At 46.1% G+C, this 14,543-nt stretch overlaps 1 protein-coding gene across 2 annotated transcripts in view; it reads left to right on the plus strand.

Annotated features, from left to right (window-relative positions):
- Nucleotides 1–14,543, plus strand: part of TP63 (tumor protein p63) — a 101,895-nt gene that overhangs the window by 19,276 nt on the left and 68,076 nt on the right. For both annotated transcript variants that reach the window (XM_027884096.1, XM_027884097.1), the window contains exons 2-3: nt 340–468; nt 1,259–1,391. In XM_027884096.1, the coding sequence (XP_027739897.1) occupies nt 340–468; nt 1,259–1,391 (262 nt within the window). The remainder of the gene's footprint in view (nt 1–339; nt 469–1,258; nt 1,392–14,543) is intronic.

Genomic DNA, 14,543 nt, shown 5'->3' on the forward strand with positions numbered 1-14,543 from the left:
GGGAAAGTGGATTTTATTTCTCTCTGGGATTCTTATGATGCAGCATCCCAGTGGATTCTGAGGGATATTTGTTATAATATATAGGGATAACTTATTGGGAAGGTTGGCCAAATTCCCTCCCATCTAAATACAGCATCTGCAGCAGTGTGGAATGTGTGTTGTACAGCTGTGAATGTTCCAGGCATTCAACATGTCTCCTTTTTCACACAATAGCTTCTATTTATGGGTTTTCATCAAGTTGTACTCATGCATTCAACATGTCTTTGTGTGTGTTTTTTTCTTTTATTTTTTCTTTCTTTTTTTTTTTTTTTTTTTATTTTTTTGCTTTTGTTTTTTAAGGTTTGTAGAAACTCCGAGCCCCTTCTCCTGGAAGGAGAGTTACTACCGATCAGCCATGTCCCAGGGCTCACAGCCGAGGGAATTCCTCAGCCCAGAGGTAATCCAGCATCTCTGGGACTTCCTGGAACAGTAAGTAGCCCTTATGTGGAATTTATGGAAGGTGTTTTAGGACAGGATGCCTCTATAATTAGGCTGCTCAGGGGATTGATGCTGGGGGTTTTGGAGCCTTATGTACCTGTTGATTAGATATGGATGTGATGATTAGATGTGTCAGTCTTTGGTGACTGACAGCTCTTGAGCTCTCAAGAGGTTCTACGTCCAGGCTATGGGGACCAGGCTATGCAGTGATCATCAATGACACAGACTCTCTTCAAGACCTCTGAGGGTGGCTGAGCTGACCACTTTCTAAAAAGTGATCATCTAAGGCACATGGTTGGCATTTTCCCCTAAGGAAATGGGGTCATTACTCTGTGTCCAGGCTGCATGTTTTCTTCTTTTGCTGAAGCCAGGGAAGGAGAGGAGGTGAAGATGGTGAAGAGTTCACCCTATCAGGTCCACTGAAGGAAATAAAACTGACTGTGTTCCCATTCCTGACTTGCCATGACTAATGCTAAAACAGTTACTGCTATAAATCGTCCATGAGTTCTGTCTTTCAGTGATTTAACTCTTGCACTCTTATCTCATCTTTCTGGTCAGGCAAGTGAAATATCCCTCCAGGCTGTGTCCTGGTTTGGGGCTGCTGCAGTACAGCGGGTGAGGAGATAGCTGTTTGTTAGTAATGACTTACTTTGTCATGAGACTGGTTTGTGGTTATGCCAAAGTACTGGATGACACCCTAGCAGGAGGGATGGGAGGGGAAGGTGGGGTGGTGGAAAATGGAATTTGGCCAGTTTTAACTTTAGTACTGTGTTCTTTTCAGGCCAATATGCTCGGTTCAGCCAATCGATTTAAACTTCATCGATGGCCCATCTGAAAATGGCTCTACAAACAAAATTGAGATTAGTATGGACTGCGTCCGGGTGCAGGACACAGAGCTGAATGACCCAATGTGGGTGAGTAGTGAGACCTTCCTTGACCTTTGGGGAAACATGGAGAGTTTCTGCAGGAGCAATTCCAGCCACGTTGCCTCAGGGCCATCTTCCTACCTTTGCTGACTCCTGGCCTGCTCTCCTTCTTCTGTCACAGCAATGGCAGGAGAGCTGAGGAGTCTTTCACAGACTACTCAACCATCCCTACACTCTCCTCACTTAGAGCTAGTTTATGTGGCCTCAGGGTTAAAATAGTTTGGGTTCTGGGCCCAGTTGCAATTTGGCTGCCCAAGACCAGAGGGTCTTTACTGGTTTTTGTTTTCTTGAGGATCATGTAGGAGTGAAAACTGTTTTCCAGACCATGGTTAGTTTTTTTTTTTTTCCTCCTTCTGTTTCTCCAGGCTAGAGAGTGTTTATATTGAGTCTTGGCCATGAGTGTCTCACCAGAATGGCTCAAGACTGGAATGCCGATGAGGCACTGGTGGTTGTTGGTTCATTGCCTTTGGCACAAACAGACTGACTCTTTCTTAGCAATATCTCTACTGAAGAAACCAGGTGCTATTCTTGCAGGCTGGAGCAGGAGGTATTTTTGGAGTCTGAGTTGTTTATGTCCTGTTTCTGTTCTTCCTGAGTTTTGTATACTTTGGGGTAAAAATAATGTGTAGTTTGAAATTTGTGTTGGTGTCTGTAAATTTTCTTGTTCCGCTGTTCTGAGAAGGTGTTGCCATTCAATTCCCTGGCTAATCCACCACAATTTTCAGTGTGCCCAACAATGGTATGTTGGCAACTTGAATCCTGGCAGTATTTGTAACCTGAAGGATTGTGTCTGCAAGCGAAGAACTCCTGGGTCAGGGCTGATCGCAGTCCCCAGTGACAGTTTGACCTGTTAGTCCTGCTTTGGTGTGACTGCAGGGGAGACTGCAGTGCTTTTCTTTTTCCATGGAGGTTGCAAAGGGTTAAAAGGCCAATTTGAGGTTGGGTATGTGCTCAGCTAATGTGGTGAAGCTAATCCGAGTGCACAAGGAGAGGTGACTGACATTAAGTCTCGTTATCTTTTGATTCTGCATTTTTGGGGGCACGGAGGGATAGGGTGCAAACCTTCCATTGGCATCTGGATCTCAGCTTTTTCCGCCACTATAGCAAAGCTCCAGTGAAATGTAATCTCTTCAATGGGCCAAAAGATTCTCCAGGTTTACAGGAACTTCTGATTTTCAAAGTGCATAGTCATTGTCTGCTTGAACTATATCTTCTTGAAAACAATCTGCACTAGTTTAAAGGTCATCAGCAGAAACTTTGCTCCTTCCATGCTCAAATCTGGGCTTCTGGGATTGAGCACTAACAAAGCGTCCCCATCTCCAGCTCCTCCAAGCTGCCTGCAGAGCACAGTGATGGCTGATGGGCTCACTGAAGGCCTGTTCAGAGTCTCCCTCTCCTCTCTGTGGAGCAGAGAAACATGAATGGAAAGTCCCTTTCTCCTGTCCTCTCTGAGCCCTGCTGAAGTGAGCACTGGTGCTAGGGAAGGACACAGGCAGCTTTCTCTATGCAATAACCTCTTGCTTATGATGTGCTTGATCCCAGCCTTGCAGGAGGCATTTCTGGAGAAGCCAAGCTGTACAATGACTTCTTAAAAAGAAGTGTTTTTCACTAATGTGACATGCTGAAGGGGGAGCAGGGAAATTCCATCCCATCCTCACCCTTACTGTAAGGCACCAGCTCAGAGTACATTAATGTATGTACATTAACAAATGTTCCAGTTTGTCTCCAGTGGAAGACAGCACCTTTGCTCAGTTGAATGCTGGACAAAAGCCTTCACAAAGCAAAATATGCATCGCAAACCTGTGCAAACAGCCCGTCTTTTAAAATGAGGAAAGCTCTTTTTACTCCCATTACCACCACCACCACCTCCCCATAAATTTGCAAACATCCCTGACAGGTGACAACTCCCCTTGCAGAGAAGTCTGTGTTTGCTTTGCTGTTTCTGGGGCTCAAAGCGGCTGCAGCTTGCGTTAGCAGAGAATGTGTAGCCTGAGGCAAGGTGTTTGCTTTAATCTGAAATACCTTACAACCCTCTTCCCCTCCAGCTTCTCTTTTCCTTTGGATAGCTTCAGGGCACGAGCTTTCCTTGCACCTGTCTCTCCTGTAACCTCAGCCATGTCACTTCTAGACACGAGGTGCTGCACGCAGCTGATTGCAGCAAAGGGTTGAAGAGGGCAGATAAACACAAAGGAATGCAGCAGAAACAGAGGGGCCCTGGGAGATGAGCACTGAGATCAAGGCAAAGGGCTTTATAGTATTACATTTGTCTTAGTAAAAGAGAAAGGCAAGCTTTTCTCCAAAATGTATCACCATGGGAGATTTAAATAGGTGCAAAGCAATTAAGACTGGTGTTTTTGAAGCCATTGTCCTTGTGTAGACTTTGAGGCAATCCCAATGAGCCTTTAAAATAAGTTTTGCACCTTCTTTCAACTTGCTTCTGAAAAATGAAACTTTGTCTTAAAAGATGTCTACCTTTGATCCCAACAGTTGTGTTGGTAAGACCTGTGATTTTTTTTCTTATTATTTAACTTTTGGGGGTAATGTTGTTTGTTCACAATAGAGTTGGCAGTGGGGAAGGAGCTATAGTTTTCAGAATAGTGCCTGAAGAAACTGTCCTACCAATGGACTGGAAACTGAGCATAAGTTCTACCCTGGTGAACACCCATTAGTTGTGTTCATTGCCTTGAAAATGCAACTGTTTAGAGAGAGAACTGAAGAAGAGGGATGGTTGACACAGAAACCCCTCTCATCTGAGCCACAGCCCTGCTTCTTGCTGAGCTAAGCCCTGGCAGTTCTCACACACTTGTTTTTAAGGAAGAAACATTCTTCCTGTGCCCATATAAGAAAGGGGTAAGAGAAACTGGTGATCTGCACTGTCTTGGGATGAAAAGAGCTGGAGGGGCCAGAAAGAGGGTTTGTGGGTCTGGTGTAACACCAGACAGTCAGCAGCCTTCCCTGGCTGTGTGCCTTGTGACCAGCTCTTTCACAATGTCCTGGGTGGCCCCTCCGTGAGGCTGTTGGCTGTGCCCCTTCCTTTCCTCTGGTGTGAACCACGGACAGGCTGGAAAATCCCAGCAAAGATCTGCCTTTTTGCCTGACCATAGTGAAAGGCTGGTGGTCCCTGTGGGTGTGGATAACATTTCGTTTCTGCCATGGCCCTAGTGTGGGAAGGAGCTGCGGATGTCCAGAGAGGTAAGTTGAATGTATGTCCTTGTGGGCCTCCTGCCACTCATTAGGCCCACCAAAGAGGGGTCCCCAGCCTCTACTCTGATCAAGGATGTAGCCAGCAACCATAGGGTCTGTGGTTGGGTGGTGTCTAACTCCCTGCATTCAGGAGGAACACTAGTTGCAAAACTTATAACCTGCAGGGCTAGAAATCAGGTAATTTTATAGTAATTTTATATTTTTGTGTGACTACCTAAATGCCCTGGAGCAACAGGGAGGAGGGGTCTGGAGACCTCTCTCTAGGAATGAGTGTGTGGCAGTGCAATAACCCTGCATTGCCCTGGAGCCCTCTTAGTGCTGTCAGTCTGACCTACCAGCTGCAGAATTGCTTTCCTTCACCATCCCTCAGAAGTCCTGTAAACTGTTCACCAACACTTAGAGATGCTATTCTGGACCCAGACAAAGCTGCTTTGGGCTAAGGACTTCATTGAGCAGCATCCTGATAAAAGTGTTATTTGAGGGATTTGCAGAGTCTGTTAAGTCTTCTGCCACCACCATTCCAGCAGTGTGTCCAGTGTTCCAGGGCCCTTGCTGGCAGGAGCTGGAGTGCTGTCCCCAGGGATGGAGCAGCTTGTCCCCCTCCCCCTGTACATACTTTCCTTTCATGCCCCTGAGCAAACCGTCCTCCCACAGCCCCTTGCCTAACCAGTTCAGTGGAATGCCTTTTGCCCAGACAGTCGCCTTGGTCAGAGTTTTCTTAACCTGGATCCATCCCTCCCCATAAAAGGCAGAGAGAATTCTTTCCTTTTTTTTTTTCCCTCTTGTTATTTATTTGTTCTTTTTCATCTTCTGTAAATAATTGTGGGGATTTGCTGTGTGTGGCTTGATTAGGCACTGCTGAGCTCCCTGTGGGGTGGGTTTTTGCCTTGGTGATGATGGTGTGGTACAGGATATTGTCCTTTTGGGTTTGGATACTCAGCTTCATGGGCTGTGGGTGTCCCAAGCCTAGTAGCTTGGACAGAAATTTTGGAGGTGCAATATGCATTTCATACTTTTATACGTGAGAGCTGAAGCTCTGTGTCTGCTGTTCTTCTTTATACATAGAGGTGAAGATAACAGTTGACTGTAGGATAGAGAGGGTGCATCCCATGGAGGACATGGAGGTGTCGAGGCTCTCAGCCTCAGCCCTTTTCCAATGACACATCTCAGAGCTGGTGTTTGATTCCCAATGGAAATAAGAAGCCTTTCCCATATTTAGCTTGCTGTAGGGGCATGAAGGAGCCACCCAAGCCACCTTGTACAAAATACCCTCCCCTGCTGCAGCCCAGTGGGCTGTAGCAGAGCTACTCTGGCCCAGGGTGGCTGCTGGCTCTCTTCTGCATGCTCTCAGCCTTGGTACCATGTAAATCAGTTCAGTAATTCATATTTGGCAGCTATGCACTGAATTCCTGGATCCCCATCACCTGGGAGCTGTGGTCAGGATCAGATGTGCAACACTACAATGGGCAGACAGAAAAAATTCCAACCTACTATCCAGAAGGATGTCTGTGGCATCCTATCCAAAGCTTTAATATTAAAGCACAAACTCTAAACGCTGTTAACTTTTAATTGCTTCCTTAAAAGTGTTGGTCTGGTTTAGGAGGACTCCACTTGCTGCAAGGTAATGGCTGAAGAAGCAGATGAAAGCTGATTAAGGGGCAGTGAGACTGTGGGACAGGCTGGACATCCCTGTGTACCCACAGCAGAGCAGGGAGAGTGCCTTGGTGCAGGGACTAACACATGGTATGTGCTTCTATGGGCTCTGGCAGGCGTTGCAGCCTTGCAGTTTTTGGGAAATGGTTTTGCACCTGGAGGATAAGGCTGATTTGATAAGTAGATGCAGCCAAGTGGATTGTGTGGCCATCTGTTTCCACGCCTAAGTATTCCTGGATTGACCATAGAAAGGAAGGAAGGACTTTGTACAGCACAGGGATGTGATCAAAGCTTTTATTACCGTCTGGTTTGTGCTTGAGAGAGTTTGAATCTTGCCAAGTTTCTCTTCTTTGTGGGTATTTATTTGTTCCATAGCTGTGCAAAGAAAGTTGAGATTATGCAAAGGCATTTCCATAATGAGCAAATGAATTATTCTGTTGGAAGCTTCCCTCCAGCACCTTTCTTGTTTGCAGTTAAACTCAGAAGCTTGCCTAATTTAGGCTTGGCTATGTAGTCCTGCTCAGTGTTTAATCTTCTGCAGTGTAGGTCCCTCCAAATGATCTAATCATCACACTTAGGGCTGCAGATCCAAATCCAGAAATGGTCAATTCTTTCAGATAAGAATGAGTGTAAAGAATTTATCTGTACATTCAATTTGGCCAAAGCCTGAAGACTTCTCTCATCTCTCATCTGTGTGTATCAGAGGTCTAAAGATGTATTTATGTTTCTTTAAAATAATTTTCCCTAGCTCCCTTTCCTGTGCCACTTGGCTCTGGTTCTGGCCAGACCAGGGCTGGCTTCATTTCTTCTTGTAGGAATGCAGCCAGTTGATGAGTATCCTTACACCCAGTGTTTTATTTTTGACGTAAATTCCCAGGATTTTCAAGGGTATTGAAGAAAACTAATGTCTGCTGTGCTATAGATCATTTTGGAAGCATATTTAAGATTCCTCTAAATATTTCTTCCCTTTGAGCATCTTGCTTTGCATCCATCTTGGGAAGGAATAAACTAACTTTAAGCTGAAAAACACAAAATTACTGGGAGGTAGTTTTGTGAGACGAGGTGTTCGTTCTCCTCTGGAGGGGTGGCTTTACCTCCATGACTCGTATTGCTATGAGCACCTGAAGTGGAAGGGTGTAGCAGTTGGAGTCCTGTCATCTGCCTACATGCAAATACCTCAGAACAAGTGAAGCAGTCACTTCGGAAAACATCTTCCCCGAGCAGCTAGGCCTGCCTCCAAAGGTTTCCATGGTGCTGCACATGCTCCTTGAGCAAATATGGAGCAATAATGCATTAGTGCTTATTTTACATCTTTAAAAGGTCTGCACAAACACTGAATTAATCTTGATCTTGAAGCAACAGATTGTAGGAACTTTTGCCTCTGGAGCAAGTTTTAAGGTTTATGCTGTCTTGATGGGAACTTCGCTCTGTTTCTACCTAGTTGATAGGATCCTCTTAGGGCCCTCTTTCCTTTCCCTCCCCTGCCCTCCCTCCTCCCCTACTGTAGACATAATTTCCATATTTGTTGGGAGCACTTTGATTGGGCTAAAGCCTGTAAGTGGTAAACCCCTTGGGCAGCTTGTGTTTCAGCAAACCATGAAGTGCGGCATGAACACCAACAGAAGTGGAGTGACCATCCCCAGAGTTCACCTTCCTCTGGACAATTTGTGTTTGCTTTGCATTGTTATTTCTGGTTGTTTTTAAACCAAATTGCGGGAAGAAGGAATGTAAGATCCTTTTCTCTTGTTAGCTGGAAGTAGGGTGATGAACTGAGCTGTCTATATCCAGCCAAATGAAAACTTCATGGAGCTTTGTGGTATCCCTCTTTGTAGGCTGAGATGGATGGAGGATGGAGAGCACCTGTCAGTGCTGTTGCAAGCTGCAGAGCTGACCGTGCCAGGAAGGGGTTGTTTCTTCTTGGCTAAGACAAACCTGGAGCACAGCCCTGGGAGTGTCCTGCTCGCCTTCCTGGTCCAACACAGCCAAAGTGTCTGTGCTGCAGAGAGCTGTGGGGTGTAGCTTTTGTTTTAAAATTAATTTCTTGCATTAATTGACATTCTTGCTTTGAAGAGAGTCTTATGCATCCAAAGTCTCATGTATATGTTGCTTTGTGGTTCTGCAGATCCTGCCCACGGTCCTGTTAATGACTGTTATTTTTTCCTCTAATATTTCACGAGGAGACTTTTGGACTAGGTAATATTTTCTTCTCAATGTCTGTACCATCTGCTTTCCACCTCACTGTGGTTGATTTGATAGCATTGAAATTAATGAGGTAGTAAATTGTCAGGCAGTCAAATATTAAATCAGTCACTGTGAAGCTGTAGATTAAGGAGTGGTTTGTGGCCTGGGTTCGTTTGCTCACTGCTGACTGAACTCTTTGCTAATCAGCATCTGAATTTGGAGAGATTATTAAAAGATCAAAGGAGTTTTCAGTAATGAATGTAACTGTCACTCTAAAAGAATGGATTTTTATCTCCAGCCTGCTTAAACAGAAGGAAAAGGTACCCTGAAGTACTCTTATTTCTCTTTGAGAGCATGGATGGGTATGGTGGACCTCATGGGGATGTCCAGACTGGATTAAAATTAAACGAGTCTGAAACTAAAGTGATCAGTTTTCTGGGGAAATAATGGAACGCCGTGACCATTGCCATACTGGTGGTGGACGTGGCATGTGAGAACAGGCAAGGGTCACACAAAGTCCAGCACTACAAAGTACAACATTTCTGCATAGGAAACAAGGCATAAACCAGCTTCCTGGCTGCCTCAGCAGGTGTGTGGTACCCCAACGCTCCGGTGCAATGTAGGATAACTGTGATGTGTTAACACGAGAAGCGGGAATGGCCATTGGTAGCAGGGTCAGGGTTTAAACAGAGGTTTGGAAGACTGTTCTTGAATTATTGCAAAGTAGTAGCTTTCTTTTCAGTAGTGGATTGTTTTTAAAGGATTTGGGTGGGAGGGAGTTGGCAGTGTAACAGAGTCTGGTTGGAAAGAGCTGCTGTGATTGTGCGTTTATAAACAGTTGTGCATTTCATGAGACCAATCTGTAGTTTATACAAGATAAGGGAAGAACAACACTTTCCCCTCAGCTGCTTGTGCAAGAGCAGCCCTGGTCTATCAACAGTTGCTCTCTCTAATTGAAAACAAAGGCTCTGTAATCTGTTGTTATCTCCTTTTCCCTTTCCCTGGCCAAAGACCCCACAAACCTGGGATGCAGGTTTGTGCCATGACCCTGTCCCACCTCCAGCTGGAGGGATGGGACTGTTTATGCCAATCAGGAGCAATTTTCATGTGTAACCCTCTGTTAACTTCCAAAAAAATATTTCACAAATATGGGGAGGGGGAGGGAAGGAGAGGGTCAGTTATGCTGTTTTGATCATCCAAAGATCCTCACAAGGCAAAAATGCAGTTTGAGTGTTGAAGCTTGTTACTCCAACAAAAGAGCTGCAGAGGCTTGAACCCCTGAAATCCCCTGGTCATATTTCCATGCATGAGTGTCTGCTGACCCGCGTTTTGTGTTCATCAGCACAAAAGTGTCTGCTCAAGTGTCTGCTGGCCAGTGGTTTTGCAGGCTTAAGTGCTGCCTTGCCAAGAGCTCTGTGTTCATGCAGTGTTATCTCTCAGCTTCTTCAGTGAAAAAGCAACTATTCTTTAAAGAGAATCACTAGGGTACAGAAAAAGTTAGAAAATGAGATAAAAGGAGCACCAGGAATAAACAGAAACACTTTTTAATAAATCATGTATGCTCTGTGACCAATCTGTGTCATACACCAACTGTGAGTCCTTGCTGACACTTTGATGGGAATGACCCTTGACGGTATTGGAGGGTTTTTAGTTGTGCAGACATAAGGCAGGTGTGGGGGCTTTGCATCACCTTGGCTGGAGAGCAGAATCTCTCTGGAGGAGTGTTTTGCTCTCTCCTTAAATGGAGCTCAGCAGCCAGAGGGCAGAGTGCCTGGGGGCTGTGTGCACCCTTCCTAAACCAATATTGCACAGTGGTTGTGAAGGGAACTGGTTTTGTTTCACAATTCCTTTCCACCTTCCCTCTCCCTGCTCCCCTCCATGTAGTGTTATCTCCTGACATGATGCCATTAACTCTCTAATTAGCCCTAGGGGTGTTCTAGGGGAGATAACGAGACTGTAGGAGCTCAAATAAGCAGCGTGCGCAGATGTTTACCCAGGGTCGGAGGGCAGGGCTGTTGTGACAGGCGATTGCCTTGGGTAGGGCATGTTCCTTGGGGAAGAGAAACTCACCTGCACCATGGGCAGAGCTGGAGCTGGGCTTCACTCCTCTCTTTGGCAAGTCCACCTATTTACCGTGCACTTTCAAAATGGGGGAGGGGGGTGCAATTTGGAGTCCTTGGAAGAAAGAAGGGATTGATCCTCGGTATTAAACACTTCCAGACAGGGTATGTTTTGTAGCTTGAAGGCTCATACATTTGAGTGCGTTCCAAAGGAATTTCTGGGCTTCCGACCTGTCCCTGGGTCAGTGGTGAGGAAGCCAGGAGGAAATCTTATTTGTACTCCCGGGTACAGCAGAGAGAGCCCTCTGAGAGCTGGAGCTGCTTGGTCTCTTTTGCACGGGGATGAGCCACAACTCCATGAAGTGCTCCAGAGCAGCCTGCCAGTCAGCAGCAGGCAGGATGATGCCTATTATGCATCATCTCTCTTTTTTTTTAATTTGTTCTGTCTTGCCACAGATGGTTGGATTAAAAACACACAAAAAAAAGAGGAAAGTCCCTGTTTCAGGGACTGCAATGTTTTTCTCTCCCTTCCGTGTGGTTTAAGCTGTGAAGTTCTCTGCATGACTTTTCAAGAAGGCAGGTTGACTTTTACATTTTCTTGAAAGTATTTTCCTTTTGCTCTTGAACCTGGTTGTCTGCTATCGCAGAGTATCATGTCTGTCCCTGTAAAGTCTTCACTAGAAAGACTTTCAAAGCCAATCGGCAGAGGCTTGCTTTTTGAGCATTCAGCAGTTATTCAGATGTAACAAAAACAAAAAACAAAACACCAGCACCAAAAAACTGTTCTACTTTTCCCCTCCTCCTTCTGTTATCTCAGTCCTAATTTGTAAACATTTCTGAGTTAAGTGAATGTCACAGTCTGTGGTGACGCGGTTGATCCAGATGCTATTTTTATAGGAGCAGAGAGGACTGCGCAGATTTTTTTTTTTCTTTGATCTGCAGAAAATTCTGCATGAACCACCCAACATGCAGGCAGGTGTGCGTGCACACACACACCCCCTTCTACAAGAAATTACATAATCTCCAATTAACACTGCAGTTGTGGTAATGACATTTTTAATTGTCACGATTTTGTGCACTTACCTCGTGACCAGAAAGGTTGAGAACTTGTACGTGGTACTGGTGAGAGAGACTGGGATGAGCCGTATAACAGCACAGAGAAGGAGCATTCAAACAAAGAGCTTGAATCAGCAGTCTGGCTTGGCTGACAGCTCATTTTGGAAACTTAGGGGTCTTGTTTGCTTATTACTTTTTTCTTCAGCATACCAGCAGGAGCCACAAAGCATTGCCAGAAGCTTTCTAGAATATCTGAGTCAGACCTGGGAGGGTTGCAGCTGAAACTTTCAAATCTAACTAGCAATTATTATTTTTAGTTTCCTACAGTATTGGAGGTAAATTGCTTTAAGGAGACTTCCTTTCCTGAGGCTGAGCTACTATTTTTTTAAATTCAGTCTAACTAAGCATCCAAAGCATGAAGTGCCAGGCTTTTCTCTCACTGCTTTGGCTTCATCTCTTTGTTTTCTACTTTGTTCTTTCTCTGTTCAGGGTGGGAGAGAGCTTATTTGACTGGAAGAACAGAGTTAAATCTTGTTCATCTAGCCTCAGTGTGAAGTAATTCTTTTTAACATGTGAAAAGAGGGCCTTTGCCTGAATCTGTTTGCTTTTTCTGATTGGTATGATAAGGCATATATAACCTATTTACAAAGATTGTCTTGCCATGCCTCCAGACCATTACAGTTGGTGTTTCCCTTGGAGACCTGTCCAGAAGGCTCAAACAAACTCTAACTATCACTGCCCCATGGCTGAAAAGTGAGTGTACAGTCTAAGGAGGTGGGGGGTGTCATTCTGCTTTTATGACTCAGCCACTTAAGCATATGGTATTTCAGAGAGTCAAGTTCTCCTCTGAGAACCTCAAAGATAGATTGCCTGGCTGCTATGGTTGTTGGAGGTTCATCTATGTGAATTTTTTTGCATCTGCAAAAGGAGAGAATGAGAGCCCAAGAGCTTTTCTTTCTTGTGGTAAGGTAGAAAAGTTCAAGCCTTTACTTTTCCCTTGTCCATCAGTGCTGGTAAGAATATTCAAGGCATGACACCAGCCCGTGGGACAGAGGGAAGCATCTTATGAGCATCTTTAGATCTGAAGCCAGTGAAACAAAAGTTTGGATCCCTGGGGTGATGAGAGGGGTATGTTTGTGCCTGGGCTGCAGCAGGGCTGGTGCGTGCAGTGTCTGGTGCATGCCCTGTTACCTCCTGCCACCCCTTTTGGAGTGGTGGTGGCCTTATGGTGTCCCTTGTGGATGACTGATTTGCAAAAAGCCACTTGTCCAGCATCCACTTCAAGGTGACCACACAGGCTAATGCATCTGAAATACTGAGCCAGGTCAGGGCAGTGTGTACAGAGGGAAGGGATTTGTGCTGACATGTCAGTTTATTCATGCTATATGCACTTCTCCTCGTGTTTGACATGCAGATCTCTTTGGATAAACTTCCATATATCTCTCTCTATCTGGGTGTTGCTTCACCCACAGCCACCTCCAGCCACCTGTGGGACAGAAGATGGCAGATACATAGCACAACAATGCTGCATTAATGACCTGGAAAAGGAGGATCTTCTGATAGCATAACTGTGAAAGAGGTTTTGCAATGACTTGCTGAGATTGGGAGATTTATCTGTATATCTTCTCGTCCTCTCGCCATCCCCTCTATAGAGTTTGAACTTCTGGGCCAGTATCAAAAACTTGACAATATTTAAGGATCAAAATACTCCTCTGAGCATAGCGTAACTTTTCCTTACTATTAGACAACAGAAAATCCATTGGTGACTTCTAGTTTGATGTCCAGCTCTGTGTAAGCTTTGCGGTGGTGCTACAAAGTGACACAGTTGGCTAAGGGTGCTGAGGCTGCTCCCTGGAAACCTTGCCTATGTCTCCAGATTAGCACTTGTGTGGCTTTTTGGCTTGTGCCCATCTCGAGTGAGGTCAGGTAAGTACACCAGGCATAGCCCCTGGTGTTAAGTGGTGCTGGGGAAGATGGAGAGGAGGGGAAGGGGCTGGGCCTGTGGCAGTGCTCTGTTGAGTTGTTCCTGTGATGTAGGAAACCTGTTTTGTGCTCGGCAGGCTCTTGCTACCTGGTAACTTAGGAGGACTGAAGGTGTGCATGGCCCCAACCTGAGCTGGAATGTTGCTGGTGGTGATAGACAGGGCTCTGCCTTGTCTGGGGAGGGCTCAGTGCTCCTCTCTGCAGCCTGTTCTTGGAAGTGCCTCCTTGCATCGTGCTTGGTGAGGAGGAACTGGTAAGGTGCACTGGAAACACTTGAAATCTTTTGCTCTTGTGCCCAGCAGCCCCCTGTTGAACTGTGCTCACAGGGTGGGAGCTAAATCAGACCCCTGTCCTGCTTCTTGTGACAAGAAGCTGCTGTGGGGGAAGGAGGGCACTGCGATCCTCTGCTCTGTGCTCATTTTTGTTTTGCTTCCTGCCTGAAGATGGTTTTGCTCTGTTTTATTAGTGGCAGTCTTACGAATGTGCTGCCTGTCTGTAGGACTGGAGAGAGGCTCACGTGAGCTTGCAGTGTCCTTGAATTCAGAGAGGCTACTGTGCGGTGAAGAAGGCAGCCCAGAGAGCTTGGCCCTCTGAGAAGCACAGCCTGCCTGCTTCCATCTCCCTGTGAGCCCGAGTCCCCTCCCCGTGTGCTCAGAGAAGCTGGGGTTAAATGATGCCCAGAGGCGAGGCGTGGCAGGGAGCAGCAGCAGCTCCTGGGCAGAAGCTGAGCTTCATGGAGGTGTTGAGGCCGTGTGTGGGTTTCAACCCTGCCGGGGTCCCCTCTCCCTCCCTGCAAAGCACCTGTGGGTCGGTCACTCACCACTCGCAGTGGGAGGTTTGGTGTTTTCTGCGAGCGCTCGCAGTCCGTGCTCGGCAGTCCGGCACGGGTCTGCTTGACGACAGGTCCTCAAATAAAACCAGAGAGCGCTGTCATTAGGCTGGGCGGGCAGGCGGCCGCGCTCTAATCTGGATGTTTGGTTTCCTCTCTTTACCCCCCCTCCCC

This window comes from Empidonax traillii, unplaced genomic scaffold (assembly GCF_003031625.1).
Source record: "Empidonax traillii isolate 1590-97213 ecotype Southwest subspecies unplaced genomic scaffold, ASM303162v1 scaffold138:size3245559, whole genome shotgun sequence".
Classification (NCBI taxonomy): Eukaryota; Metazoa; Chordata; class Aves; order Passeriformes; family Tyrannidae; genus Empidonax; species Empidonax traillii.